General features: G+C 37.6%; 1 protein-coding gene across 1 annotated transcript in view; it reads right to left on the bottom strand.

Moving 5' to 3' along the window:
- The window catches only part of LOC140822539 (uncharacterized), a 33,908-nt gene extending 17,142 nt beyond the window's left edge, over positions 1-16,766 (bottom strand). Inside the window, exons 1-2 of the mRNA XM_073183312.1 lie at positions 16,538-16,766; positions 14,981-15,202 (exon numbers count right to left, since the gene is read on the bottom strand). Of these exons, the coding sequence (XP_073039413.1) occupies positions 14,981-15,202; positions 16,538-16,766 (451 nt within the window). The remainder of the gene's footprint in view (positions 1-14,980; positions 15,203-16,537) is intronic.
- Between the last annotated feature and the right edge of the window lie 724 nt (positions 16,767-17,490).

The raw sequence follows: 17,490 nt of genomic DNA, 5'->3' as shown, positions 1-17,490 counted from the left end.
TTTTTTAAAAAAAAACAATATATTTTTCGATATAAAACAATATATATAGATACTGTATCGAAACATACCGATTATACCGATATATTGCGGTAAACCAATTTTTCAAAATGGTATCGGTGTAAATACTTTAATATTGTAATTTTTTGATACGATATACAGTATGTATTTGTAATGCCCGGAAATTAATCACTGTAATTGACGTTGATTGATTTATAATGTCATGTGATTATGAATAGACCAATCGGGATACCGAAAAGAGTATTTAAAATGAAAGTAGGGATTTTTGGTGCGAACCAAGACCGCACCCGCGGTCCCTACGACACAGCACCCGTGGTGTAGATGATGAAAAATGGATAGGATTGCCGTGGGGTGACCGCACCCGCGGTGCTTACGAGACCGCACCCGCGGTGCAGGACCGCACCCGCGGTGCAGCAACGACCGCACCCGCGGTGTTGCGTGTCTTGCGGAAAATGAGCCACTTCGCCTTATGCATGCACGGATATATATAAGCATTCCTTCCTTCGAAAATTCAGTAGGGAAATCGAGAAAAGTTGGAGAAACTTTGTTGGAAATCCTTACGCCTTTATCTTTCAATCCGTCCGTCCGAATTTGAATCCGACTTCGGTATTGAGTTCCTAGCGACGTAGGCTACAACTGGACGTAAGTTTTACTACGTTTTGACATGTTTTAGAATTATGATATCTTCAGAATTGAATGGAATTCATATATGATGTTCTTGACATATTAGACATCGTAGAATCGAAGTCAGATTAAGAAACAGACTGATTATGGAATTGTTATGATTTTCTGATTATAATCAGTTGATACCGGACAGATTTGAATTATGGATTGATTATAGATTATATTAGATATGAGTTATGGATTGTAACTGTTATCTGGTGATATGGTATTGACAGGGATATTGAAATTGTACCGTTATACCGTTGATTTTGAATTAAATCAAGATTCATCAGATTGATATTGAGTTGAACGGTATATTGACATGAGATTGTTGGTATTGTCAGTATCAGACAGGCTGTGAGTTGAGGACTTCGACTGAGCCAGACACCGACGAAAGAAAGGTATAAGTCAATGTGGTATTGGGAGATGGACTTGAGTCGGTTTGGACTTGAGTTTCCCTAAATCACATACTTTACTTTATTGCATTGATATTTGCATTGAATTGATGATATACTTGTTCTCTTGATTTTAGATGACAGGTATTAGACGAGTTATCTTGTGACAGAAGTGCCGGATAGTGGTGGTATCGCCACGGCACATTGCACGATGTCACAAGATAGGATGCTAGCGATAAAGCTACAGTCCTTGACGGTTAGGTCAGGACACTGGATGTTTGGTTATATCGAGTAATGGAATCTATTACGGAATTCGATATAGGAACACCATATTTGGGTATATCGAGTAAAGGGTAGTGGAATTCTTCTATTACGGAATTCGATATAGGAATACCAGGGCACTGGTTATATCGAGTAATAGAGATTATGGTTCCATCCTTTACGGAATTCGATATAGGAATACCACATCTGGAAACCGGGATCCCTAGACTAGGATTGAGTCTAGTCTGAATTGTAGATCTACGAGTATTGTCGACAGCATGATATTGATTATGTTTCAGATTTGTTACATATTCTGTTACCTGATTACATGCTTTATATTTGTTTATATGATTGCATGTTTCGTTGATTTATACTGGGATTTATTCTCACCGGAGTTATCCGGCTGTTGTCTTGTCTGTATGTGTACTTGACAACAGGTGGGACAGGATCAGGGTCCAGGAGATGAGGAGAGATCGTGATTAGAGTGGAGGCTCCGGACTTGGATTGTAGATAGGGTTGGACACTTGACATTAGTTGTTTAAACCTTAGTTGAATGTATGTTTGTAGTACAGGACTTGTACTTTTATATACTGAGTTGTATATTAGTTTGATTTTACTACGTTCCGCATTTAAAAAAAAAAAAATTTAGTCCCTGTTTATAATTGATTAATTAGTCCCAATGATGATTAAGAACTTGATTAGCGTCCGGGTCCCCACAACAGGTGGTATCAGAGCGATAGATCCTTGAGATTGAGATAGGAGCTAGTGAGCGGGGTAGAATGTGTTTTCTTTCCTGCTTTTGATTGCTAGCATGATTTACTGCTTTATAATGCATGTTTATCTGTTTATTTGATTTGATTTGAAAACATGTATTATTGAGAACGAATCAGAGCCGATTCTGGATCAGCAGTAAGATGATCGGAGGAGGACTGAAATAGAACTTTGGGTTGGGATTGCTAATCCTTTTGATTTCAGATATGCCTCCGAGGAGAATGCCAGAACAGGGGAGTACCTCGAATCCTCCCATGAATGTGACACCTACAGCAATGGAGAAATTGCTGAAAAGGTTTCAGTCATTTCATCCACCGACTTTGAAAGGAACGGAGAACTCCGTGGAATGTGAAAGTTGGTTGGACGACATTGAATCACTGTTTGAATCTTTGGAGTACACTGAGGAAAAGAGGGTGAAACTGATAATACACCAGTTGCATGACGTTGCTAAACACTGGTGGATCACGACTAGAAGGGCATTGGAACAACGAGGTACGGCCATTACCTGGAATGTGTTTAAGTCTGAATTTTATCTACGGTTCTTTCCAGTTTCTTATAGGAAGGACAAGGGAGCCAAGTTTGCAAACCTGAAACAAGGCCAGTTGAACATTGAGGATTATGTGGCTAAGTTTTCGACATTGCTCCGATTTGCTCCCCACGTAGCTGAACATGATGAGGCTGTAGCAGATCAGTTCATAAATGGCCTAAATCCTGAAATTTTTACTTTGGTGAATACTGGAAGGCCAAACAACTTCACCGATGCCCTGAACAGAGCCAAGGGAGCCGAGGCAGGCTTGATGAGGCAGAGAGAGGCTTCAATTGTGCTTCCAGCACCGGGACAGCAACAACCACCTCCTCGATTTGAAGGAGGCAGCAGCAGTAGTACCGGGAAGAAGGATTTCTTGAAGGCTAGAGGGAAGCAATTTAAGAAATCAGGGACTACTTCGTCCAGTTCGAGTGGCTCTAGACAGACCGGTCAGAGCCAGAGCTATGCAGGACCGTACTGTGGTACTTGTGGAGGGAGGCATTCCACAGATCAGTGCCGAGGAGTAGTTGGTAGCTGTCGTATCTGTAGACAGCAGGGACACTTTGCACGAGTGTGTCCCCAGAGGAGTGCCCAGGGATCGCAGGCAGCTGAGTCATCTGGATCAGTAGCTCAGGCAGGTAGACGACCATCTGCCGTTCATTCCTTTCAGCCAGTACCGTCTACTCTGTCACAGCAGAGGCCAGGAGGGGGCCAGACCGCGAGCCAGCCTCCTAGACAGCAGGCCCGATTGTTTGCTTTGACTGAGGAGCAAGCACAGGATGCACCTGATGATGTAGTTGCAGGTAACTGTTTTATTTCTGGTTATCCTGCATATGTACTGATTGATACTGGTGCATCACATACTTTTATGTCTGAGCGATTTGCTTTAATGCATGCATTGCCTGTTGAGTCCTTAGCTACTGTAGTATCTGTCACGTCTCCGTTAGGAACAGGTTTGATATCGGTGAAATCTGTGAAATCGTGTATACTGCAGTACGACGGGCATACGATTGATTTAGACTGTATTGTTCTTGGTTTATCTGATTTTGATTGTATTGTCGGCATCGACATGTTGACCAAGTACCGAGCTACAGTCGATTGTTTCCACAAGATAGTTCGATTCAGACCTGAGATGGCTGAGGAGTGGAAATTTTATGGTAAGGGTTCTAGAACTAGAATTCCTTTGATATCTGCCATAAATATGACTCGATTATTGCAGAAGGGAGCGGATGGATTCCTGGTATATTCAGTTGATTTACTGAAGACGAGCCCATCATTGGCGGACTTGCCAGTGGTGTGTGAGTTTGCTGATGTCTTTCCAGATGAGATTCCTGGATTGCCTCCGATTCGAGAGATAGACTTCGGCATTGAGTTAATGCCAGGAACAGTTCCGATTTCGAGAGCTCCTTACAGGATGGCACCAATCGAGTTGAAAGAGTTGAAAGAACAGTTGGAGGATTTATTGGCCAAGGGTTACATTAGACCTAGTGTATCTCCTTGGGGTGCTCCAGTACTGTTCGTGAGAAAGAAGGATGGGTCGATGAGACTTTGTATTGACTACCGGCAACTGAACAAGGCAACGGTAAAGAATAAATATCCATTGCCTCGTATTGATGATCTGTTTGATCAGTTGCAAGGTTCATCTGTGTATTCCAAGATCGACTTGAGATCTGGATACCATCAACTGAGAGTCAGGGATTCTGATATCTCAAAGACAGCATTCAGAACCAGGTATGGACACTATGAATTTATTGTCATGCCATTTGGTTTGACGAATGCACCTGCGGTATTTATGGGATTGATGAACCGCGTATTTCAGAAATACTTGGATGATTTTGTTATCATATTCATTGATGATATATTGATTTATTCAAAGAATATGATTGAGCATGCTAATCATCTGAGGACTGTGTTGAGAATTTTGAGGGCAGAGAAACTGTATGCTAAATTGTCGAAATGCGAGTTTTGGCTGAAACAGGTAATATTTTTGGGTCACATTATATCGGGAGACGGTATATCAGTTGATCCTAGTAAGGTTGAAGCCGTGATGAGTTGGCCGAGACCTATATCTGTACCAGAAATTCGCAGTTTTATGGGTTTGGCAGGATATTATCGACGATTTATTAAAGATTTCTCGAGTATTGCCAAACCGATTACGCAGTTAACTCAGAAGAATGCTCCATTCGTGTGGACAGAAGACTGTGAATCCAGTTTTCTTGAGTTGAAAAAGAGACTGACCAGTGCGCCTGTGTTGACGATTCCTTCAGGCACTGGTGGATTTGTTGTTTATTGTGATGCATCTCACCGAGGATTGGGTTGTGTTTTGATGCAGCGAGGGCATGTGATTGCTTATGCCTCAAGACAGTTGAAACCCCATGAAACTCGTTACCCAATTCATGATCTTGAATTGGCAGCCATAGTCTTTGCATTGAAGATATGGCGGCATTATCTGTACGGTGAAAAATTTGAGATATATTCTGATCACAAAAGCTTGAAATATCTGTTTTCGCAATCAGAGCTGAATATGAGACAGCGGAGATGGCTGGATTTACTTAAAGACTTTGATTGTGAAATCAAATATTATCCAGGGAAATCCAATGCAGCAGCAGATGCGCTGAGTCGAAAGGTATGTGCACTATCCTTATCGATGATAGGTGTCTCGAATTTGATAGAAGACTGCTGTTTTGTCTGGATTAGCTTTTGAGACAGATTGTCAGCCTCTAAGATTATATGCAATTCGAGCTGAACCAGAATTGATATTGAGAATCAAAGAGGCGCAGAAAATTGATCAGAACGTACAGAATTCGATTGCGATGGTTAGATCTGGACATCAATCGGAATATCAGGTTCGTGACAATGTCTTGTATGTGAATAATCGTCTTGTTGTGCCAAATGTTTCAGATTTGAGACAGCGGATATTGACAGAAGCGCACAACAGTCGTTTTAGCATTCATCCTGGTGGCAGGAAAATGTATAATGATTTAAAGACACAGTATTGGTGGAAACAAATGAAATCTGATGTGACTGAATTTGTAGCCAAGTGTCTGAATTGCCAACAGGTGAAGGCTGAAAGAAAGAAACCAGGAGGATTGTTACAGAGTTTGTCCATTCCTGAATGGAAATGGGATCACATTTCCATGGATTTTGTGACACACTTGCCGAGATCCTCCCGAGGTTGTGATGCGATTTGGGTCGTGATTGATCGATTGACCAAATCTGCATGTTTTATTCCATACAAGATGACGTATAGATATGATCAGATGGCCGATATCTATGTCCGAGAAGTGATTAGATTGCATGGAGTGCCGAAGTCGATTGTTTCAGACCGTGATCCTCGATTCACTTCGCACTTCTGGCAGAGTTTGCAGCAAGCTCTTGGTACGAAATTGCATTTGAGTACCGCATATCATCCACAAACTGACGGACAGTCAGAGCGTACGATCCAGACATTGGAAGATATGTTGAGAGCTATAGTGCTGGATTTTAGCACTAATTGGCAAGAAGCATTGCCACTTTGTGAATTTTCGTACAACAATAGTTATCAAACGAGTATTGAGATGGCACCATTTGAAGCGTTGTACAGAAAGAAGTGCAGATCCCCATTATATTGGGATAATATCTCTGAAGTTCCTGAGACTGGACCGGATATGATCAGAGATATGACCGAGAAAGTTAAATTGATTCAAAATAAAATGAATGCAGCTCAGGACAGACAAGCCAAATATGCCAACCTTCGATGACGACCGTTGGTATTTGAGACTGGAGACCGAGTATTCCTGAAGATTTCTCCTTTCAGAGGTGTTGTCAGATTTGGCAAGAAAGGGAAATTGTCTCCAAGATATGTAGGTCTATATGAGATTCTTGAAAAGATAGGAGATCGTGCCTATCGACTAGCATTGCCGCCTTCATTATCTGGAATACATGATGTTTTTCATGTATCGATGCTGCGGAAATATCTCCCTGATGATTCACACGTGATTCAACCAGATGAGACCGAGCTGGATGAGACATTGAGTTATGTCGAGAAACCGATCAGGATTATTGATCGTAAAGAAAAACAGCTCAGAACGAAAATGATTCCCCTGGTAAAAGTTCAATGGACTCGTCATGGCGTTGAAGAAGCCACTTGGGAGACTGAATCTGATATGAGACAAGAATTCCCAGCATTGTTTCATTAATGTAAATTTCTTATACAGTGTTTGTATATACTCCTTATTGATACGAATGAAATGCTCGTGATTTCGAGGACGAAATCGTATCTTAGGGGGGGAGGAATGTAATGCCCGGAAATTAATCACTGTAATTGACGTTGATTGATTTATAATGTCATGTGATTATGAATGGACCAATCGGGATACCGAAAAGAGTATTTAAAATGAAAGTAGGGATTTTTGGTGCGAACCAAGACCGCACCCGCGGTCCCTACGACACAGCACCCGCGGTGTAGATGATGAAAAATGGATAGGATTGCCGTGGGGTGACCGCACCCGCGGTGCTTACGAGACCGCACCCGCGGTGCAGGACCGCACCCGCGGTGCAGCAACGACCGCACCCGCGGTGTTGCGTGTCTTGCGGAAAATGAGCCACTTCGCCTTATGCATGCACGGATATATATAAGCATTCCTTCCTTCGAAAATTCAGTAGGGAAATCGAGAAAAGTTGGAGAAACTTTGTTGGAAATCCTTACGCCTTTATCTTTCAATCCGTCCGTCCGAATTTGAATCCGACTTCGGTATTGAGTTCCTAGCGACGTAGGCTACAACTGGACGTAAGTTTTACTACGTTTTGACATGTTTTAGAATTATGATATCGTCAGAATTGAATGGAAATCATATATGATGTTCTTGACATATTAGACATCGTAGAATCGAAGTCAGATTAAGAAACAGACTGATTATGGAATTGTTATGATTTTCTGATTATAATCAGTTGATACCGGACAGATTTGGATTATGGATTGATTATAGATTATATTAGATATGAGTTATGGATTGTAACTGTTATCTGGTGATATGGTATTGACGGGGATATTGAAATTGTACCATTATGCCGTTGATTTTGAATTAAATCAAGATTCATCATATTGATATTGAGTTGAACGGTATATTGACATGAGATTGTTGGTATTGTCAGTATCAGACAGGCTGTGAGTTGAGGACTTCGACTGAGCCAGACACCGACGAAAGAAAGGTATAAGTCAATGTGGTATTGGGAGATGGACTTGAGTCGGTTTGGACTTGAGTTTCCCTAAATCACATACTTTACTTTATTGCAATAATATTTGCATTGAATTGATGATATACTTGTTCTCTTGATTTTAGATGACAGGTATTAGACGAGTTATCTTGTGACAGAAGTGCCGGATAGTGGTGGTATCGCCACGGCACATTGCACGATGTCACAAGATAGGATGCTAGCGATAGAGCTACAGTCCTTGACGGTTAGGTCAGGACACTGGATGTTTGGTTATATCGAGTAATGGAATCTATTACGGAATTCGATATAGGAACACCATATTTGGGTATATCGAGTAAAGGGTAGTGGAATTCTTCTATTACGGAATTCGATATAGGAATACCAGGGCACTGGTTATATCGAGTAATAGAGATTATGGTTCCATCCTTTACGGAATTCGATATAGGAATACCACATCTGGAAACTGAGATCCCTAGACTAGGATTGAGTCTAGTCTGAATTGTAGATCTACGAGTATTGTCGACAGCATGATATTGATTATGTTTCAGATTTGTTACATATTCTGTTACCTGATTACATGCTTTATATTTGTTTATATGATTGCATGTTTCGTTGATTTATACTGGGATTTATTCTCACCGGAGTTATCCGGCTGTTGTCTTGTCTGTATGTGTACTTGACAACAGGTGGGACAGGATCAGGGTCCAGGAGATGAGGAGAGATCGTGATTAGAGTGGAGGCTCCGGACTTGGATTGTAGATAGGGTTGGACACTTGACATTAGTTGTTTAAACCTTAGTTGAATGTATGTTTGTAGTACAGGACTTGTACTTTTATATACTGAGTTGTATATTAGTTTTATTTCACTACGTTCCGCATTAAAAAAAAAAAAAAAATTTAGACCCTGTTTATAATTGATTAATTAGTCCCAATGATGATTAAGAACTTGATTAGCGTCCGGGTCCCCACAGTATTTATCGATACGGTATACCGTCCCTGGGTTTAATTGTGAGAAAATATGGAAGGTGTTGGTCATCTATAACTATTTCTTCCATTAAAAAAAATCGAAAATAGTTGTAATTTTTGATAAAATGATAAATATTTCTCAATAATATCATAATTGATATGAGAGCAAATATCACGATTTCGATTTTGTGAATTTTTTTGGATCATTTATTGCTCAAATGATTGAAATATACGATCTAACATAAAAAATTGTTATTATATCATTATTATTATCTACAATTTTTATTAAATCGATAAATATTTGGTCAACAAAATGGACTCGTTTTAAATATTATAAATATCATGTTATGTATTAGGGATGTCAATGGGTCCGAGTTTTATCCAGACCCGCAATGGACCCGCGTGTATGGGGTGGGTTTGGACATACTAAATGGGTCATGGGGTGGGTCTCGGGTCCAATTTTTCAGATCCGTCCGGATATGGGGCGGGTCATGGGTTCTATAATACCCGCCCCATATATGTAGATATAAATATTTTAAGGTTTAGTTTTATTAATTTTCATTTTTTAGTAGCTCACCTCAACCATAACGATCTTAGCTATTCTTATGTCAATTGTTGCATTTGAATATCCTTTTAACAATAGTGGAAGAATAGTTGGTATTCATCTTAATAGACTTAAATATTGCCTACTCACTGATTTTATATTGATCAGTATAAATTATGTTATGACTTATTTTTGGGGATGTCAAGATTTTTTTGGAGAGTTAGTAACTCTTTTTTTATATAATTTTTTATGTCGTGAAAATACTTTTTTTGTTATTATTAAATGTGGTCGAAAACATGAATTAATTTTCCACAATGTTGTATTTAGAGGCTTGTCTGTTTCATAATTTAGTCATGTGAGAAGAAATATTACTTTTTTATTTTAAAAAAATTCGGGTCTCACGGGTCTACCCGACCCCGTTTCTTATTTGAGGTGGAGTGGGTCCGAAGAATATTTAACCGAGGTGGGGCGGGTAATGGGTCAAAGTTTTTTTCATGGGGAGGGTCTTGGGTTTAGCCAAACCCGCCCCAAACCCGCCCCATTGACATCTCTATTATGTATACTTAAATCAGTTAGGGTTCCAAATTTTTTAAAATAAAAATTAGTTTTTTGAAGAAAAAAAAGAAAAGAAAAGAAGACCTAATCTTGTCCAATGTGCATTACACACACACACATATCGATTAAAAAAATTTAATTACGGCTCATGTTTGTGTTGTGAATTATATATTTCTGTCGACCGATGATTCCTTATATCATAAGATGTTTTTAATATAAAATAATCCTTATTTAATGACTTTATTTTGTAAAATAGAATTATTTTGGGTCTTTTATATTCACATTATAATTTTTGTACTTATAAGAGATATAAGTGTCAAATTCACTAATATAATTTGGCACTTGATAAGACATATAAGTCTCAAATTCACTAACGTTTGGTTCGCTATATTATTTATTCATATTTTTATTCAATCTAATATCATGTTTGATGCATCATATTATTTATCGGTTTACTAATCATTTATCTTACATCAATCAAATCATCAATAATTTATCTCAATCAATCAAATCATTGAATTGCAATTACAATATTACCCTTAATAAATAATATTATAAATATTTTATTAATATTTTCAAAAAGATAAAACAGTAATATCACATTATCTCAAATTTAATCAAATTAATCAATCAAATCAAACATTATATTAATTATCATTTTTATATATTTTATTATTAAAAAATATTATTTATTTTCATATTATATGTCTCATATTACGAAGCAAACCGATTGTTGGTTACACAAGACCCGGCTCATATTATATTGTACTATTAAGGAAATTTTTACAAAAAACTATACATATTATATTGTAGTATTATTGATTGTGTTTGGAATTAAAAATGAAAAATTGAAACTTTATTGGGTACAGTAGGTCTAGTGAACCCAATTTTTCTTAGAAGTAGAATATGACTCACAATACATGACGTTGAGTTCAAAGCAAAAAGGAAGAAGACAGATGGTGTAACACACGCACTCCGACGATTATTTTGTATTTTATTTTATATATTTATTTCAATTTTTTAACTTACAAATTACTCTCAGATTTTTAAAAAAAAAAAAAAACAGAATAATCAATTAATGGGATGTATAATGGCAATTTTAACGAATATTTCTAAAATTTGTCTATAAATATGCTATACAAGTTCTCATTTTTCCAGTCTCTTTCTAAAATTTATTCAACATTAAATATTTTTATCTGCTTATTTTAGCTGTGCCAAAAATTTCGTGAGTGCTTTCGAAATTATAGCGAGTTTTGTGATAGATATTTCACCAACTTCGAGCCAATTTGGTTGAACATAAATTCATCAAAATGGGTCAGGCTCGTCAGACTAGCCGACAATTTTTTGAGTATCTATGAAATTATATCAAGCTTTGTGATAGAAAAATACATCACCAACTTCGAGTTGACTTGATTGAACATAGTGACCCATCAAAACGAGACGAGCTCGTTGAGCTGGCCCGTCCAACCATGCAAAAAATAGGTTGTTTGGTTGCAATTTCAATTGTCAGTCCTTATCCTTCACACTTTCAAATTATGAAAGTTTGTAATCCTTGTGATCAATTTTTTAAAGACATCGAAAGTGTCTAACTTTTCTCTAATAAAACTTATCCAAGAAAAGTGTGAAAAGTCATCTACACACACAAAGAAATATTTCTTACCTTTGAAACTTTCAACTTCCATTGGACCCATAAGATTCATGAAGTAACTCGAGACAATGTATTGTCCCAGATGATGGCAACGCGGGATGTGACACACGAGTTTGTTTACCTTTTTGACAGTCTCCACAAATATATGGTGTACCTGATGATAGATTAGGCATGCCTCGTACAACATCGTACTTACACAATTTCTTCAGAGTTTTGAAGTTCACTAACCGAGTTTTTGGTGCCAAAGGTCTAGCTCACAGACTTGTGCGTGTTTGCATGTGTGTTTCTCACCAATTTGATATGAAACGTGTGCCTTTTTTATTGCTTAAAAAGTACTAAATTTTTTTTAAAAAAACACTCAATTTTCGGCCATATACATATACCACATGAAAATATAAAAATATTTTGCCCCTTAAAATAAAACATCAACCACTAGTATTTTAAAAATCAAGTGAAATAGTCATAAAAATAAAATCGTCGCATGTTTTACCAAACCTAAAAACAATAAATTTGAAAAGTATAGCTCATACTAAACCTCTCAAAAATTTCTCAAAAGTATAAATTAATAGTCTTAAAATCTTTAACATAAATCATGAATCATAAATCGTAAATGTGAAAAAAGTGGATGTGCTGGTCCTCGGGTTGTGTGCACCCTCAGTCCAGTCAAATCATCCATAAGACCTCTCTCAAATTCACATGCATCCATCACACCTAGTGAGTCTAAAGATTCAACACACCATAATCTTTATAACAAATCATACTTATAATACTATATGCAACAGTGAAAATACTTTTACGTAAAAATAACATTTTCATGACATGCTTAAATAAACCTTAACTTTTTCCTTTTTCCTCAACATGACATAACATAAAACCTTTTAACATGATCATAAACATTTTCTTTTTGTTTTCTTTTGTTGAATTCAGATCATTAATTGTGACTTTCATCAAAACTCAAAAATTTGATGGATCCATCTACAGGTAACCACAGTACTGGGCGGTGGGGACATCAGCGACACTCTCACCAGTCAACTGAGCCTTGGCCTATCCTTATCGAACGGAAATACGATCGCCGAGGAGCCCTCTGGGGCCTCTTCCCATAATTGGGCTCCCTCTAAGGCTTTCTCCCCTCACGATATTCTCATTCTCACCTCAAACCTCATATCCTCATATTCGTAATAATGAAAATACGATCGTCGGGATCCCACCGGGACCGTCGCCCTCACGATATCTCCATCATTATCGAATTATTCACAATTACTTCTCTTCCTTCAACGTTTTACATTCGCATCACTTTATAAAATCATGCATAACATAACATTTTGTTTTTGAAACCAAGCATGCAACATGTCTTTCAAATGTCTTCCTTAAATCATAAAAATCCCATAGACATTTAAAAATCATAACTTAATCATGAAAATTTCATAAAAATTTTAAAATAATCATAATGTTGTAAAAACAACATTTAGAGCACTGTCATGGTGTTTACTAATTTTATGTGTTAAAAGACTGGTTTACCCCTAGACGTGAAATTCCTCGATTTTGACTCTTTCTTAATTTCATTGACTCTAACATATCCCAAATAATTATTTAAGCCTAAATTAATTTTTCCATAATTTTATTTAGCTTAAATATTAAACTTTTTAATTTATCTTTAATTAATCGTTTTGACGGTGTTTTAATCCCGAAAAATCCCGAACTTTAATATAAAATTCCTAGAATTTAAACTTAGACTTTTTATATTATTTTAGCCCTCGTGAACCACGACTCGACCCCCGTGAGCTGTGTTTTGATTTATTTTAGTTTGGAAAACCCTATTGTGACGTATAACATTCGACCCCGAGTCATCTTTCGATTTTCTTGAACCGCCCTTGAACCATGTTGAACCAAACTCTGACCAACCCATTAGAGTACCCTACTGAACCCTTAGATCACTTAGAACCCAGCCAAGTCAACAACCCAAAGTCCCCAACCCCAAGCAAAAGCTGGCAGAGAACTCCTATAGTGATAGGATTCTACGATTTCGCGTCCATGCCTCTACCAGCGAGCCTAGCCCCTGATCCAACCCCTCACACACCTTCCTAGGACCCTTAAGACTCACCCTAGCCTAGCCCCTGAGCCTTGGACCAAACCCCTCGACCCCTAGGTGCCTGCGCAATTCTGCGTAGGGCATGCCACGTTCTCGAGTTGGAGTCCTTGATAACAAGGACTCCTTCCCAGCACTCATACTGGGACCCTTACGTGGTTAGGACCCCTTCCCAGACTAAATCACCCCCTGACCAAGCCCTTGCCCCAAGCCAAGACCCTCCAGCCCCCAACACCATGCAACCCGATCGCCCCTAATCCCATGACAGAAACCGACTTTCAGCGTGCTTGTGGTGCAGCAAGGTTGTGGGTGATTAGGACCTCTTTTAACGTAAAAAAGAAAGAAAAAAAACAACACTGGTTATCTATTAACATCATGGCAGCCCCTTAGTATTTGAAAAAACGTGAATCATAGCATAAGACTGATGGTTTATATCAAGCACAAGAATAAATCCGAAAATAACAATAGAGCACCATGTTTTTCATACAATCATAAAAAAACGTTAATGTGATGTGATAGATGAGAAAAGTAGATATATGGCGTGTCTTTGCGTTTTAAACGCACGAATAAACGTTGACGTCGAAGAACGGGACGAGGAGACGATGGCTAGGAAGCTACCCCTTGAATACCGAAAATTCTCCTTCAATTGTGAGTGTGTGCCGTGAGGTTTGCAAAATATTGGGGTGCCAATTCTGAAAAGTGGCGTGAAAGAATGGTGTAGGGTTTAGGTGATTAACATATTAAATACTAATTAAATTACTAACTAGGCTTAGGCCTATTAAGCCAACAAATTAGGCCCATTAGTCTTAATTAGGATTTAATTAAATTATAAAAAAAGGTTTCAATAAAATAAGTTTGTGAATTTAATAGCCGGGTTACTAAAAAGTTCGTATTTTTGTTGAAAAACCAACATAGATAAAATTACGTCCCGACGTATAAAATCACCTCCAAAACTCTTTATTTTCAAAAATATGAAAAATCAACCATCATGTTTTAAATAATCAAAAACAATTATTTAATGAAAAAAACATTTTACATTTTCCAGTCATCGGTCTCCGTTCCTCGATCGAAACTGAATATTCCTTAAAAATACAGTTTTATGCATAATGACAATAAAATCCTATTCAACATCTAAGCATGTATGTCACATAATCAATTAGTAATTAAAATCCATTAATTAGCCATTTTTCATATTTCCTAGATTTGCATGCAGTTGGATTACGGCTTCTTAATTTTGGACCTTACATGATAGCAGTTATCCGAAAACCTTGTATATGTCATAATGCGCATGTTAGTTTCATCGAAAACTTCACATGTATGTTTATTAAACTTGACATGCAAATTATCATCACACAATTGTCTTATGCTTATCAAATACGAATTTATTCCTTCAACATGGAGCACATTGTGGAGCTTTGGTAGTCCTTCAACATTCAATGTTCCCTTTCCCACGATCTTTCCTTTAGCTCCCCCTCCATATGTTACTCTACCACCTTTTTGATCAACATAATCAGTGAGATATTCTCGTGATCCTGTCATATGGCGTGAGCTTCCACTATCAAAGTACCAATAACCTGCAGTGTTAGTTTTTAAGGAAGTATAGACAACATTACAGTGAGTTTACCTTAGATACCCAAATTTTTCTTATTGTAGGTCTATGGGTCGAGGTGTTGCGGAAAGTGTTGGACAATATTCGGGGCAACATCTGGCTTGAATTTTGGTTCATGCGGTCATCCCTGAGTTTAAAGCAGTATAGGATCGGTTGATTGGTTGAAATATGTTTAGAAAGGGGGGGTTGAATAAACACTCACGATTTTATAATATTTTCTAATGAAGTGTCAGTTTTGTGACAAACTGAATCTAGGAATCTTGTCAGTCAATGACAAACAGTTTAACTGATAACAGTTGCGGAAATAAACTGACTGAAAGGTAGAATAAATAACTGAAGTAATAACACACAAAGATTTATGGAAGTTCAGAGATTGAAATAACTCCTACGTCACCCCTTCTATCACAAGGATAGGATATGCACTAAAAGACTTTGATCGACACAAAACTTGTACGGACCCACTTCAGTTTGGACTTAACACTACCAAAACTGAAACTCTGAGTTTACTAAATATCTCACAGTTTTTCGACTGAACTTAGCACAACTGATCTAGTTAAGATCAAATAAACAATAAAATGGTTTGTTCTTCTATACTCGAAAGGTAGTGTTGCGTATTTTCACTACCGCAAGTATACGGTGTCAAGTTTAGTACTGGTATGAGTACAGATATCGATCTCACGATGAGTGATTATTTAAAACTGTATATTAAGTACCGTAATTGACATAGTTCAACTTTATTTAGAAAAATCAAAGCGATGGTTTATAATCAATTCAAAGAACATAACAAATCCTGTTATTCTAGCAGGCAGTAGAAATTCAATGAGTAAATAAATCTAGAGATATGATTTCGTCTGGTTTTCCCTATGCTAAATTAAGATTGACTAACATATTATTAAATTGTATCATGTTTACTAACCAAGAACTGGCAATTTTTCTATTCCCTTTTTCAAGTGATAAATAGAAATGTACTACCTATTACTGATTTTAATATGTTATTCAAAATCACGTAACACGTAATAAATGCAAACAATGTTTTTTTTATGGATTCACCAGAGTTATACGTCTTTTGCACGTTATAAATATCTGACGATGTAATTTCCCCTGTCCTAATCTCAATCCCCTCTGTCGAGCATTAGATCTTAATTATTTGATCAATCGAATTATGACCAGTAATCCAAAAGTATTAAAGACAAGAAATCACAAATAAACACAATGAATTAATTCAATGCAAATTCAAGACGTCAATAACATAAGTTCGACCAAGACTACGTTAATCTCTAGAAAATAAATTAGTTCATACTCGAATCTAAATTAATACAAAACCTCTTTGTATTCATTAAAAATGTAAAATTAAATAACCGAATTAGAAACGTGTTGAGGAGAGATGAAAGTGTGTCTCCGTGTCCAGCAGCATCTTCTATATCCGTTCTTCGCGTTCCGTCGTCCGTGTGCTCTGACTTTTTCGCTCCTTTCTTTTCCTCTACTGTGTCGGCTCTCTCCAAATTAGAACCCTTTCCCAAAGCCCACATCGAGACCTATTTGATTCTGAAAGTCACGCCGCGTGCATATGCACGACCTTGAACGGCGCATATACGTGCATCTTTCTCTCTTGCTTGGCAGTCTACTATTCGGCGCGCACACATGCGCGCCCTTGCTTCATGCACATGCGCGGAGTCCTCTGTTTGTTCATCCATCATTCCTTCCATGTGCCACCCTTCTCTGGTTTTCATTGTATCTTCTTATCTTGCGCGCCTATGACTCGCGCATATGCGCGGGTCTTCCTGCCACAAAAGCTTGTCCATTATTCACCATTTTCTTCAAAGCGCCACTTTCGTTCCTTTTCACGCCTATGTCGCAGCCTTGCCTAGCTTCCTGCAATCACACCAAAATAACAAAAAACACATAATTCTGCCCAAGAAAACTAACAATCTATATGAATTATAAGGATAATATAAGTGCACAAAATGCACTTATCAAATCTCCCAAAACTTGAACTTTTGCTAGTCCCGAACAAAATAAAATAAAAGAAAACATTAACTAGACTAGACTCAACACATCCTAAAGAAAGTAACTGAACGAACAAGAATTGTGGAATAAAAGGATAACCATTAGCCTCAGAGATTACAGTCCCCATCATATTAAATCAAACACATGCCACATTACTCACGGTTCACGTGCGTGTGTGTTTGCTATTCTCTTTTACCCAAACCAAATGCCAAAATAAGTTCATAACTTTTTATCTCAAAAAATTCT

The sequence above is a fragment of the Primulina eburnea genome, unplaced genomic scaffold, assembly GCF_022965805.1.
Source record: "Primulina eburnea isolate SZY01 unplaced genomic scaffold, ASM2296580v1 ctg884_ERROPOS889272+, whole genome shotgun sequence".
NCBI lineage: Eukaryota > Viridiplantae > Streptophyta > Magnoliopsida > Lamiales > Gesneriaceae > Primulina > Primulina eburnea.
The sequence above is the reverse complement of the archived record's forward strand: the minus strand, read 5'-3'. Positions and strand labels throughout refer to the sequence as shown.